This window comes from Mustelus asterias, chromosome 21 (assembly GCF_964213995.1).
Source record: "Mustelus asterias chromosome 21, sMusAst1.hap1.1, whole genome shotgun sequence".
Taxonomy (NCBI): Eukaryota; Metazoa; Chordata; class Chondrichthyes; order Carcharhiniformes; family Triakidae; genus Mustelus; species Mustelus asterias.
The window spans coordinates 2,957,829-2,972,059 of NC_135821.1; the positions used below are offsets into that span (position 1 = coordinate 2,957,829).

General features: G+C 42.6%; 1 protein-coding gene across 1 annotated transcript in view; it reads right to left on the reverse strand.

The window, feature by feature from the left end:
* LOC144509485 (prolactin-like) overlaps nucleotides 1-12,079 on the reverse strand; it is a 67,488-nt gene extending 55,409 nt beyond the window's left edge. The window contains exon 1 of the mRNA XM_078238392.1: nucleotides 12,052-12,079. Coding sequence (XP_078094518.1) covers nucleotides 12,052-12,079 — 28 coding nt within the window. The remainder of the gene's footprint in view (nucleotides 1-12,051) is intronic.
* Nucleotides 12,080-14,231: the final 2,152 nt, after the last annotated feature.

Genomic DNA, 14,231 nt, shown 5'->3' on the forward strand with positions numbered 1-14,231 from the left:
CACTCGGGTCAATTTAGCATGGCCAATCAACTTAACCCGACTGTGGGAGGAAACCGGAGCACCCGGAGGAAACCCACGCAGACATGGGGGGAATGTGCAGACTCCACACGGACAGTCACCCGAGGCTGGAATCGAACCTGGATCCCTGGCGCTGTGAGGCAGCAGTGCTAACCACTGTGCCACCGTGCCACCCAAGGGCTTTTAAAGGGATTTTAAGGGACTTTTAGATGCGCAAGGAGTAGAGGGATATGGACCAAGGGCAGACAGAAGGGATGAGTTTAATTTGGCGTCATGTTTACCACAACATTGTGGGCCGAGGGGCCTGTTCCTGTGCTGTACTGTCTATGTTCTATTGGTGGGATTTCAATACAAGCCTCCAGGGCTTCTGGATTACAACCCCAGTAACATTCCTCCCTACATTACCACAAAAGGCACAGCTTCAATAACAACATTACCCAGAGAGTGGCGCAAATGGGAATCTCACTATCTTATTGAGTGGTTGAGACCAAAGACATTGATGCCTTTCAGCTGGATAAATACACGGGGCAGAAAGGAACAGACAGGCTGAGGTGAGGAAACACTTGCAGAACAAAAAAAAGACCTATTAAGACTTGTTGGGTGGAATGATCTGTTCCTGCCACAAAGTAGGTCAGATCTCAAACAGTGATGAGACAGAGTACAGGAATGAGATAGAGAATCTGGTGAACTGGTGCAGCAACAATAATCTCTCCCTCAATGTCAGTAAAATGAAAGAGGTCGTCATCGACTTCAGGAAGTGTAGTGGAGGACAAGCCCCTGTCTACATCAATGGGGACAAAGTAGAAATGGTCAGAAGCTTCATGTTCTTGGTGTCCAGATCACCAACAACCTGTCCTGGTCCCCCCACACTGACACTATTGTTAAGAAAGCACACCAACACCTCTACTTTCTCAGGAAGCTAAGGAAATTCAGCATGCCCACTATGATGCTCACCAGTGTTTACAGATGCACCATAGAAAGCATTCTTTCCAGATGTATCACAGCTTGGTATGGCTCCTGCACTGACCAAGACCGTAAGAAACTACAAAGGGTTGTGTATATAGCCCAGTCCATGTCGCAAACCAGCTCCCATCCATTGACTCCGTCTACACTTCCCGCTGCCTCGGAAAAGCATCCAGGATAATCAAGGACCCCACTCACCCCGGACATTCTCTCTTCCACCTTCTTCTGTCAGGTAAAAGAAACAGAAGTCTGAGATCATGTACCAATCAATTAAAGAACAGCTTCTTCCCTGCTGCCATCAGACTTTTGAATGGGCCTACCATATATTAAGATGACCTTTCTCTACACCGTAACTGTGACTGTAACATTGCATTCTGCACCCTCTCCTTTCCTTCTCCTCTGTGTACCCTACGAAGGATATGCTTTGTCAGTATAATGCGCAAGAAACAATACTTTTCACTGTGTCCCAATACATGTGACAATAATAAATCAAATTAAAGATGTTCTCTGTAACTTGCATTTGTCTACGGTGTTGTAAACAGAGTGAAGTGTTCCAAGGTGTGTCACGTGAATGTTCTCAGAATATCAACACTGAGCCAGAGAAGACGGGATTAGGAGTGATGAGCGAAAGGTTATCAGGGGAGGAGGGGCAAAATTTGGAAAAGAAGATTTGTGTGTGTGTCTACTCTGTGTGGAACAATATCAGGTTGAAGTGAATCTCACTGTGTGCAGTTTGAACATGTGGCAACTTCATTGGGTCAACACTGTGAAGAATACAGCCGGACCCAGACAGGAACACCCAGTCCCCACTGCCCACAGCTGTCTGTCAGTGCCCCCTTACTGCCGCTGTCACTTTACCTGCACTTTGTGCCGCATTGCTGCACCCTTTGAAATGCTTTGTTCTGGTTGGAGCACTACCTCTGCTGGTTGCAAAATGGGATTGATATGATGTTGCTTGCAGAGCACTCTGAGCAAATATGGTAACAGCCTAAAAGCACACAGCATCACGGGACAGGGCCGGCTGCTGCTGTAATGCTTTGTTTTATACATTGGAAGCACTTTACAACATTCACTTCTTCCTCCATCTATTATTAAAGTATTTGCAGCACTCAGTGAGGTAAGACTGGCTGGCCAATAGGCAGTCGTTTCTACTCCTGGATAAATTACCCAAAGGAGATGTCTCTGAATAATGGAGAAAAAAACCAACAGTTCAATCGATCTCTCTGAGTCTTGGTATATCTTTTCATCTCTATAAATACTCATCCACTGATGTCTCTCGTCATTGCCAGCTATCTTTATCCTGATCATCTTTAACGCTGTATTGTTTTCTCAAGCTTCTTATGTGTCCACAAGCTAGCTTGCTATCTATCTATCTGTCTGTCTGTCTGTCTGTCTGTCAGTCTATCTATCTATCTATCTATCTATCTATCTATCTATCTATCTATCTATCTATCTATCTATCTATCTATCTATCTATCTATCTCTTTCTCTATTTATCTATCCATCTAGCATCTATCTATCTATCTATCGATCTATCTATCTCTCTCTCTCTCTCTATTTATCTAGCCATCTAGCATCTATCTATCTATCTATCTATCTAACTATCTATCTATCTATCTAACTATCTATCTATCTATCTAACTCTTTATCTGTCTCTTTATCTGTCTATCTATCTGCCTATCTATCTCCCTCTCTCTCTCCCTATATATATATATAAATATATATATGTTTATCTCAATATCTATCTATCTATCTATCTATCTCTCTCTTTCTCTCTCTCTCTATCTATCTATCTAACTATCTATCTATCTAACTATCTATCTATCTATCTAACTATCTATCTATCTAACTCTTTATCTGGCTCTTTATCTGTCTATCTATCTGCCTATCTATCTCCCTCTCTCTCTCTCTATATATATATATAAATATATATATGTTTATCTCAATATCTATCTATCTATCTATCTATCTCTCTCTTTCTCTCTCTCTCTCTATTTATCTATCCATCTAGCATCTATCTATCTATCTATCGATCTATCTATCTCTCTCTCTCTCTCTCTCTCTATTTATCTAGCCATCTAGCATCTATCTATCTATCTATCTATCTATCTATCTATCTAACTATCTATCTATCTAACTATCTATCTATCTAACTCTTTATCTGTCTCTTTATCTGTCTATCTATCTGCCTATCTATCTCCCTCTCTCTCTCCCTATATATATATATATAAATATATATATGTTTATCTCAATATCTATCTATCTATCTCTCTCTTTCTCTCTCTCTCTCTATCTATCTATCTAACTATCTATCTATCTATCTATCTATCTAACTATCTATCTATCTATCTAACTATCTATCTATCTATCTAACTATCTATCTATCTAACTCTTTATCTGGCTCTTTATCTGTCTATCTATCTGCCTATCTATCTCCCTCTCTCTCTCTCTCTATATATATATATATAAATATATATATGTTTATCTCAATATCTATCTATCTATCTATCTCTCTCTTTCTCTCTCTCTCTCTATTTATCTATCCATCTAGCATCTATCTATCTAACTGTCTGTCTATCTGTCTGTTTGTCTGTCTGTCTGTCTATCTATCTATCTTTCTTTTTCTACAATAAACGTATATAAAATGCTGAAAGCTCTGTGCCTACTTAATTAATTATGGAATTTGTAACACTTTTATTTGCAGTCCCATGGCTGGTGTAGCTAGGAATATATTTAAATCTGGAAGTAGCCAATAATAAGGGTGTTGTGGTAACCCATGGTTACTGTCTCAGACAGATGCTGCTGTCAACAGAAACTTATTAAGATCTTTTATTATTTTCACTTCCAAAATGTCTGGGGAGTTAAACATTTAAATATGCCCAGTAACAGGCTTTAAAACATATCCATGCCAGAAATCCTTTTTGTTTTGTTTTTGCTGCAAGAATGAAAACAATGGAGGAGGAGAACATTCAACCCTTCAGTTCTATTCTGTCATTCAGTATGATCAAATACCTCAAATCTACCTTCCTGCATTAAGCCCACATTCCTTAACTTCACTGGTCCAAAGATGCACCAATTTCTGCCTTAAATACATTCAATGAAGGAGCATGAACAACCCATCCAGAGAGAGAATTCCAAACATCCACAACGCTCTGAGTGAATACATTTTGCCTCATCTCAGTTCTAAGTGGCCAAACTCTTATTCTGAGATTAGGGGCTAGATTTTCCAGCCGCGCTCGCCCCAAGGCCAGAAAGTTCCATCCGCGCTCAATGGACTTATACATTGTCCATGTCCCACCCACTACGATTCCTGTGGACGGGGCAGGATGGGAAAATTCTGCCCTATGGCTCCAAATTCTCTCCTGTCACAGAGATTTCCTCCCAATACCAGCCTTGACAAGCCCTGAAGAATGTTACATTTTTTAATAAGGTCACCTCTCACGCACGGCAACATGGTGGCACAGTGGCTAGCATTGCTGACTCACAGCACCAGAGACCCAGGTTCGATTCTGGCCTTGGGTGACCGACCGTCTATGTGGCGTTTGCACATTCTCCCCATGTCTGCGTGGGTTTCCTCCGGATGCTCTGGTTTCCTCCCACAGTCCAGAGGTGTGCAGGTTAAGTGGATTGGCCGTGCTAAATTGCCCCCCTTGGTGTCCCAAGATGTGTAGGTTAGGATGATTAACTATGCTAAATGTGTGTGTAGACTTGGATAAGATGCTTTTTGGAGAGTGGGTGCAGACTCCATGGGCCAATTGGCCTCCTTCTGCACTGTAGGGGTTCTATGGATTCTATTCTTTGAGATGGACAACAAATGTTGGCCTTGTCAGTGGCGCACGCATCTCATGAAGGAATAAAATTTAATAAATGGGAAAACAGAAAATGCTGGAAATACTCAGAGGTCAAGCAGTATAATTAGAGAGATGAGCAGAGTTACTGTTTCAGGTCAAAAGTCTTTCATGCTGACACAAACCTTTCAAGGTGGCAGGGCACATTATGAATGCTGGTAAGAAAGTATATGGGATCTTTGGCAGAGAGTGAAAAGGCATAGAAGTTATGCAAAACAAAAACAGAAAACTTTGGAAAATCTCAGCAGGCCGGACAGCATCTGTGGAGAGAGAATAGAGCCAACATTTTCTTTTATTCGCTTGTGGGACGTGGGCATCGCTGGCTGGCCAGCATTTATTGTCCATCCCTAGTTGCCCTTGTTCAGAGGGCAGTTGAGAGTCAACCACACTGCTGTGGCTCTGGAGTCACATGTAGGCCAGACCAGGTAAGGATGGCAGATTTCCTTCGCTAAAGGACATTAATGAACCAGATGGGTTTTTACAACAATTGACAATGGTTTCATGGTCATCAGTAGATTCTTAATTCCAGATTTTTTTTTAATTGAATTCAAATTCCACCATCTGCCAGGAGCCAGAACATTAGCTGAGTTTCTGGATTAATTGTCTAGTGATAATACCACTACACCATCACTCCCCTGACTATTTCAAGACAGCCTGACCATCAGAGTTGAAGAGAAGGAAAATCAGGTAAGATTTATGCTGTGAGGGTGAGGGGGGCTGTAATTGATAGGGATAGCATAGACTACAAGATAAATGGAATGTAAATGGTGATGATAAAGGCTGAGAATGGTGCTAATAGCATCCATTAAGAGATCAGAATGTGTAAACGGCAGAACAAAGAAGCAGAATTTTGAATGTGGCAGTTGGCCCTAGTGGGATGGAATGGGCGGTGGGGGGGGGGGGGGGGGCGGGGGTGGTGGTGGGGGTGTTGAGGGAGGGTAGAACAAGATGGAAGACTAGATTTTAGAAGTGGAAAAATAAAAATAAGAATATTAAGTAATACAAATGGATTCATAAGATGAAAAGAAGAAATGAAATCAAATAAAATATGCTGGATGCTATCAGATCTTGACTTCCTAACTCCTAAGATGGATGGATGGATGGATGGATGGACAGACGGACGAATGGACAGAGAGACAGATGGATAGATAAAGAGGGAATTACAGTACAGGAACTGGCCATCTGACCCAAATAGTCCAGGCCATTATTTATGTTCTGCAAGCACCTCCTCACACCCTACTTTACCTCAGCCTATCAACAGGTCTTTGATTTTGATTTGATTTGATTTGATTTATTATTGTCACATTTATTGGCATACAGTGAAAAGTATTGTTTCTTGCGTGTAATACAGGCAAAGCATACCATTCATAGAGTACATCAGAGAGAAGGAAAGAAGAGGATGCAGAATGTAGTATTACAGTCATAGCTAGGGTTGAGAGGTGTAGAGCTATTATTAACTTTATTCCTTTGTCCCACACTTATTCATCCAGCTTCCCCTTAAATGCCTCTATGCAATTCATCTTAACCATTCCCGGTGGGAGCGGATTCCGCATTCTCATTATTCCCTGGGTAGAGAAGTTCCTGCTGAATCACCCTACTGGATTTTTATCAGTGGCCACCTTCTATCTATGGGCCCCAGAGTTTGGACCTGCTTGCAAGCAAAAAATATTCTCTGGATGCCCAGATACACAGGAGATAGGTGCATTGTTTCACACTACCAGCTTGTGTTGTGTGACCATATGTTCCCAGCAGTTAAGATGATCAAATCTCAGTTGGTTACCATAGCATCCACTTTAGGGAACCTCGACTGATTGGCTTCTATCCAGCCAGATAAAGCTGATTGACAGTAGGGGCAGCCAATGAAGAGCCGAGTTGTCCATTTAGGGCAATGAGTGATGGCAGGGGACGGGCAAGGGATTGGCAGGCACCACCTGGCCTCAGAAAAGTTTCAGGAGGAGAGGGAGCTGGCCAAGGTGCTGAAATGCGGGGTGGGAGCTATCCAGCAGCCCTGGTGCTGAAAGTGGCGATGGGAGCTATCCAGAGGCCGTGGTGCTGAAACTCGCAGTGGGAGCTATCCAGCAGCCGTGGTGCTGAACTCCCCACTCGGGACGGCACTGCAACTTCAACCTGGGCCACTTAAACTCAAGAGGCACCTCCCTCAACCCTGATGAAAACTCCCACACACTCGGGTGCAAGGATAGCCAAAGGATTTACCGCCCTCCCACCCCACCCCACCTCCCCTGAGCAAGGCTGATCCGTGATGTTATGAATCAGTCCAATGTGGTTTGATCACATGTAGTCTTGCAGGAAGAGAAACATGTCTCTCCTTTACAATTTGGTCCACGGGGCGCGCTATTTCCCCGCCGTCAGAAATCAATAGAGACGCCAAGGACATTGCCAGGAAAGGTCACTTTAGCAAACTTCTGAGAGTCTTGTAATATGCCGGCCGGCCTTTAAGCTCCGTGATGATCGAAATTGGAATTGTTTGAGGTGGGCTCCGCGTTAGAATAAAAGGCATCTGGCAGGTAACGTTTTTGGCGGAGCTATGGAGATAAGGAAAGAGCAGTTTAAGAAATTGGCTGGGGATACCTTGGGGCACCTACACAGGTGAGTTTGCCTCCTTCTACTCTCTCAGAGAGCCGTGCAAATATTTCATGGAACGATGGGCAATGTTATTATCGAAAGATTTGATTGTTTGTTGCATACACTGTTCCCGCTGTTTCCCCTTCTCGCCAGGGCTGAGGGCTGTTTCCACGATTTACAGATGAAATGCTAGCATTTCCTCTTAATCGAATTTCTAGGATGTTACCTTTAAGTATTGAGCTAGTTACTTTTTCTATATATGTGTTCCATGCTTCCGTGACAACAATCCATTCAGAGCGTTTAACCCGGCTTTCTATCGCGAAGGCGTTTTTAAAAAAATAAGATTATTCCTTTCTGAATGCTCGTTCGATTAGATGTTTAAAATCTTTATTATTTTAACGATTACTTCGTTAACTGCGAGGTGAGGAAGAACGCTATTCAAGGAGAACAGTTAGCAGAGTACGTGTGCTATGATGGGATTCCGAGGATTAGAATTGAAAGCCCTTATAAATGAAGATTGCAACTTGCTACAACTAAAGATACACGCGGATATTCCAGTTTCCGTTTAAGTCCCGTTAATTTCTATCAATTGTTCCAACAGGCGGTTTGTGCGTTAATAATTGTGGAATTATCATAGGGCGCAAACTCGAATAATAATAATCGAATAATTATATTCATCCGTGCACTGTACACTTGACATTGCATTATCTTGCACTTTCAGCACTTTTCCAAATTACCCAACATCATTTCCAAAATCAAAGACTCTTTCTAACATAATCGCGGCCCCTCCGTCGCCGTTTAAACGACGGAAGATGTCTCCTTATCTCCTCTATCAAGGGCACGCCAGTTTTATTTTGCAAAGTCAAACAGGGCCCTGATATTACTGGCAAGGGAGAATTTAACCGCAGTGTACTTCACAGCCCTGGCAGAGTCTATTGTGCAGCAGAGGATAAACTGATATCTCCATCTATCTACGTGTAATGGGGCTTCAGATTTAACCTAAGTTATTGTGTGATCATTTTACATTTTAAAAAAAACTTAACAGCTGGTTTACAATCATCTCCTTGACGAGCCTTGGTGTTGCCTTTTAGGCTGTGAGCCCGAAGGTTGTCTGTGGATTGATGGAATCGAGAGAACGTGGAACCATTAAACTCCACAAGAATGTTTTCTTGTATAGATATGTTCACCTCGCATTACTGTAGATGAACACAATGCATTTTATTGCGTTGGAATTTAATACATTTTTAACCTCTGATTTTAAGAATTTATATATATATATATATGCACACACAGCTTCAAGATCTTTCATCGACTATTCGCTTGTTAACTGCAACTCGATATCTTTCCTTCCATTAAAAATGCAGTTTGAGGAAAGAAATTTCTTAAATTATTTCCCTCTTTCACTCCTTCCCCAGCGACTCTGGCTGGAAGTCATTCCCTGTAGAAGACATTGCTGATAAATAATTTAAGTAACAGAAGTGCATTCTATTTTCTCTCTCTCTCTCCCCCCGACCTTTTATATTTCAATCGTCTACAATCACAAACCAGATGCATTAATTGTTTTTTTTTCTCGGGAGAATTTGTTCAAATCCTGCTCTGGAATGCTTAATCTGTGCCTAAATATATATGTTCGATAGCATGTAATGCACTGATGATGCGCAGCTACTGGCTGAAGGGCGAGTATTTGTGATAGTCTTAAAGCACATTATGCACCTAATCCGAAAGGTGGGTTAGCCACTGCGTCGAGTGCTTTTACAAAATTGTAATCTCAGGGAGTGGGGGTGGAAAGAAGGAGGGAGGGGGGGGGCAGATTTAATTGTTTGAAACGAGAGATGAGACATTTTCTTGATTTGATTTCTGATTTGATTTATTATTATCACATGTATTAGTTAACAGTGGAAAGTGCAAAGATGTGCGGGTTAGGTGGATTGGCCATGCTAAAATTGCCCCTTAGTGTCAGGGTAACTAGCTAGGGTAAATGCATGGGGTTGTGGGGATAGGGCCTGGTTGGGATTGTGGTTGGTGCAGACTCGATGGGGCAAATGGTCTCCTTCTGCACTGTAGGATTCCAAGATTCTATGATTCCATGAAGTATTGTTTCTTGCATGCCATACAGACAAAGCATACTGATCATAGAAAAGGAAAGGAGAGGGTGCAGAATGTAGTGTTACAGTCACACTAGGGGTGTAGAGAAGGATCAACTTAATATGAGGTAGGCCAATTCGATTTACAGAAGGGGGAGGAATCTAGAACAGAAAATGCAGGAAAATCTCCGCAGGGATTTTCTCTCATCCTCACTAGGCTATTGTCTCCTCATGAGAGAAAATCGTGGGGAGGCAATGACCTAGTGGTATTATCATTAGACTATTAATCCAGAAACTCAGCTAATGTTCTGGGGACCTGGGGTCGAATCCTGCCACAGCAGATGGTGGAATTTGAATTCAATAAAAAAAATCTGGAATTAAGAATCTACTGATGACCATGAAACCATTGTCAATTGTCAGAAAAAACTATCTGGTTCCCTTTAGGGAAGGAAATCTGCCATCCTTACCTGGTCTGGCCTACATGCGACTCCAGAGCCACAACAATGTGGTTGACTCTCAACTGCCCTCCAAGGGCAACTAGGGATGGGCAATAAATGCTGGCAAGCCAGCGATTCCCACTATTGAATTAAAAAAAAGGTCTGGCAGCATCCGTGGAGAGAGAATAGAGTCAACGTTTCAAGCCTAGATGGCCCTTTGATTTGATTTATTATTGTCACATGCAGTGCCGGATTTAGGCATAAGCTAAACAAGCTCCAATTTAGGGCCTCACAATCCGCAGGGGCCTCACAAAATTTCAGAAGGTTTACAATGAAGAGAACATTTAAGAACGGATACCAGAAAAGAAAAAAAAAGCACCAGCTTGAAGAGCAACTCAAAATATTACCAAAATTACCAAAATCTATGAGAGGTCAAGCCAGCCAAATGATAAATATGTAATCAGTAAATGCATTCATTTGAAAATAATTTGTATTTTTCACTTCAAATACCTTGCTATTAAATAATTCAAAGGCATTATTATGTTTTCAATTTTTTTGTGGCGACCCAAGGTCCTGTTTTGGTACGCATCTTTGTGAGACCTTTTGGTGTAACTTTTTAACAAGGGGCCTCCAAGCTTTATATGGCTTAGGGCCTCAGCAAGTCTAAATCCGGCACTGGTCACATGTATTAGCATACAGTGAAACGTATTGCGCTATACAGACAAAGCAAACCGTTCATAGAGAAGGAAAGGAGAAGGTGCAGAATGTCGTGTTACAGCCATAGCTAGGATGCAGAGAAAGGTCAAATTAATGCGAGGTGGGTCCATTCAAAAGTCTGACGACAGCAGGGAAGAAGCTGCTCTTAGTCTGTCTAAATAAATAGGTTTGCTGTATGAGTGTCTGATTATATCCCCTCCCCCCATTCTCCCTCACGCCAATGCACCGCCAGTTGCAGCCTAGATTGCAAAACATCCATGTATATATAATATGATCGATTAATATTTCAGTGCATTTGAAGAGTGTTGGCATTTGCCAACCTCCACGCTGCAAATCTAGCGCCTGTTTTCCTAGAAGCAAACGGCTTTATTACAGACACGAGAAACTTTTGCAAGGGCAAGAAAAAAACAGGTGGGGGTGGGGAGGTTTTATTTCAGATTGGAAGATTCATCCACTGAATAAGAATGATTTTGTGTTGGGGGGAGGGGGGGTGGATTTGGCAGCTGAATTGGTTAAGATTCCCCAGATTGTTAAATTATTAACATTTCCGAATGCATAATATTGAATTCTTCTCTCTCCCCACATCTCCCTCCCTTCCAGTTGGCAAAAGGGGTTGCGGGGGGAGGGGGACCTTCTTTCTTTTAATTGCATTTCGACAGAGAAGTGAAAATTGGAGACAGGCTCCCATTTTCCCCCATTTCGTTAGATTCGACCCCCCAATTCTTGCCACAAATCGGTGCCTGCGACCAAGAGTAGATGCCCTCAAAAGTGGCACATCAGAAAACGCCGGCTTAAATTCGTCTCCAGAAATATTTCATCTTTTTTTCCCTTTGCTTCGGACCCAAGAATCCCAAAATGCGCTGCCTATCTCACCTCCAACTGTCCAGTTCACCGCCCCCAATATTCTGCCGTTTCATACGAAATGTAAGGGCTCGGGAAAAGAGAAATAGATTCGATATGCAACCAGAATAAACGAATATTTCGAATTCTAAGATCCGGTTATACTGTTACTGTCTAACAGAAATATTGTTGGAAAAGTTAGGTGACCGGTTTTCATTAATATAATCGATTTGTTATGGGCTGGGCAGATTTCGTTTAGAATATCATTAAGTTTAATTATTGGGATGTAAGAGATGGGGCTAGCTCAGCGACTGGTCCATGTAGAATTCTATTCAGATTGGAATGCAGAGTGCATCACTTCCCCCTTAGTGTCACCCCTGATTCGGTCCACCACTTGTGATATCGTCCACCTTTGACAAAAGGACATCATTAATAAGATACATTTCTGTAAATAGCACCGAGGCAGAAAGACCCGCTCACCGAAGACAAATTAAAGCGAATTTACCACCTAGGCTGCCCTCAGCTGAATGTAATATTGAATAGCATTTGATTAAAGCTTACTTCGTGTTTTAATTTCAAAGTCATACATCGTGCAAGGCCAGGATTATCCTTGATGAATGGGCTCCTGAATTATTTATTGTGTACCGGGACCAGATTAGTATTGAGATATTCAATTCCAGGGGGAGACGGGGCGGGGAGCCCGCCGATGACCAGGTGATATCATTGAGCCTTTCATGTTTCCGGAATCACCAGGGCCAATCTTTCAACAGCTCAAACCCTCCCCTTCAACCCACCTCTGAGTATCCCCCTTTTATATCATCAACCATCTGGAGTATTGTGTGCAGTTTTTTTGTCCTTATCCGAGGAAGGATGTCCTCGCTATAGAGGGAGTGCAGCAAAGGTTTTTGATTTGATTTGATTTGATTTATTATTGTCACATGTATTAGCAAACAGTGAAAAGTATTGTTTCTTGCACGCTCTACAGACAAAGCATACTGTTCAGAGAGAAGGAAACGAGGGTGCAGAATGTAGTGTTGCAGCCATAGCCAGGGTGTAGAGAAAGATCAACTTAATGCAAGGTAGGTCCATTCTTGATGGTTTGAGTGGGACTTCATGGTTTGAGTTATAAGGAGAGGCTGGATAGACTGGGACTTTTTTCTCTGGAGCGTAGAAGGTTGAGGGGTGATCTTATAAAGATCTATAAAATAATGAGGGGCACAGATCAGCTAGATAGTCAATATCTTTTCCCAAAGGTAGAGGAGTCTAAAATTAGAGGGCACAGGTTAAAGGTGAGAGGGAAGAGATACGAAAGGGTCCAGAGGGGCAATATTTTCACACAGAGGGTGGCGAGTGTTTGGAACAAGATAGTAGTAGAGGCGGGTACAATTTTGTCTTTTAAAAAGCATTTAGACAGTTACATGGGTAAGATGGATATAGAGGGATATGGGCCAAATGTGAGCAATTGGGATGAGCTTAGGGGTTTAAGAAAAAAGGGTGGCATGGACAAGTTGGGCCGAAGGGCCTGTTTCCATGCTGTAAACCTCTATGACTCTATTCAAAAGTCTGACAGCAGAAGGGAAGAAGCTGTTCTTGAGTTGGTTGGTACGTGACCGCAGACTTTTGCATCTCTTTTCCGATAGACGAAGGTGGAAGAGAGAATGTCCGGGGTGCGTGGGGTTCATATTTATGCTGGTTGCTTTGCCGAGGCAGCAGGAAATGTAGACAGAGTCAATGGATGGGAGGCTTGTTTGTGTGATGATTGGGTGACATTCATGACCTTTTGTAGTTCCTTGCGGTCTTGGGCAGAGCAGGAGCCATACCAAGCTGTGATACAACCAGAAAGAATGCTTTCTATGGTGCTTCTGTAAAGGTTGGTGAGAGTCGTAGCTGACATGCCAAATTTCCTTAGTCTTCTGAGAAAGTAGAGGCGTTGGTGGGCTTTCTTAACTATAGTACTGGCATGAGGGGAACCAGGACATGTTGTTGGTGAATGAGGTTGGTTTACCAGGCTGATTCCCTGGGATGGCAGGTCTGTCATATGAGGCGGAATTTTCCAGACACAAAACCAGAAAATCCCGCCACAAGTCAACGGACCTTTTCATGGTCTGCCTCTTGCCCGCTATGATTCCCGTGGCAGGCAGAATGGGAAAATTCACCCCTAAATCGGTTAGGATTATATTCACTGGAGTTTAGAAGAGTGAGAGGGGATCACATAGAAATTTATAAGATTCTAACAGGGTTAGACAGGGTGGATTCAGAAAGAATATTCCCGATGGTGGGGAAGTCCAGAACTAGGGGTCATAGTTTGAGGATAAGGGGTAAACCTTTTAGAACTGAGGTGAGGAGAAATTTCTTCAGAGAGTGGTGGATGTGTGGAATTCACTACCGCAGAAAGTAGCTGAGGCCAAAATATTGTGTGTTTTCAAGAAGAAATTAGATAGCTCATAGAAATCATCAAAGAAACCCTACAGTGCAGAAGGAGGCCATTTGGCCCTTCGAGTCTGCGCCAACAACAATTCCACCCAGGCCCTATCCCCGTAACTCCACCTATTTATCCTGCTAATCCCTCTAATTTATGCATCCTGGGATACTAAGGGGCAATTTAGCATGGCCAATACACTTAACCTGCACATCTTTGGACTGTGGGAGGAAACCGGAAGACCTGGAGGAAACCCACATAGACACAGGGAGAATGTGCAGACTTCATACAGACAGTGACCGGAGCCAGGAATCGAATTCAG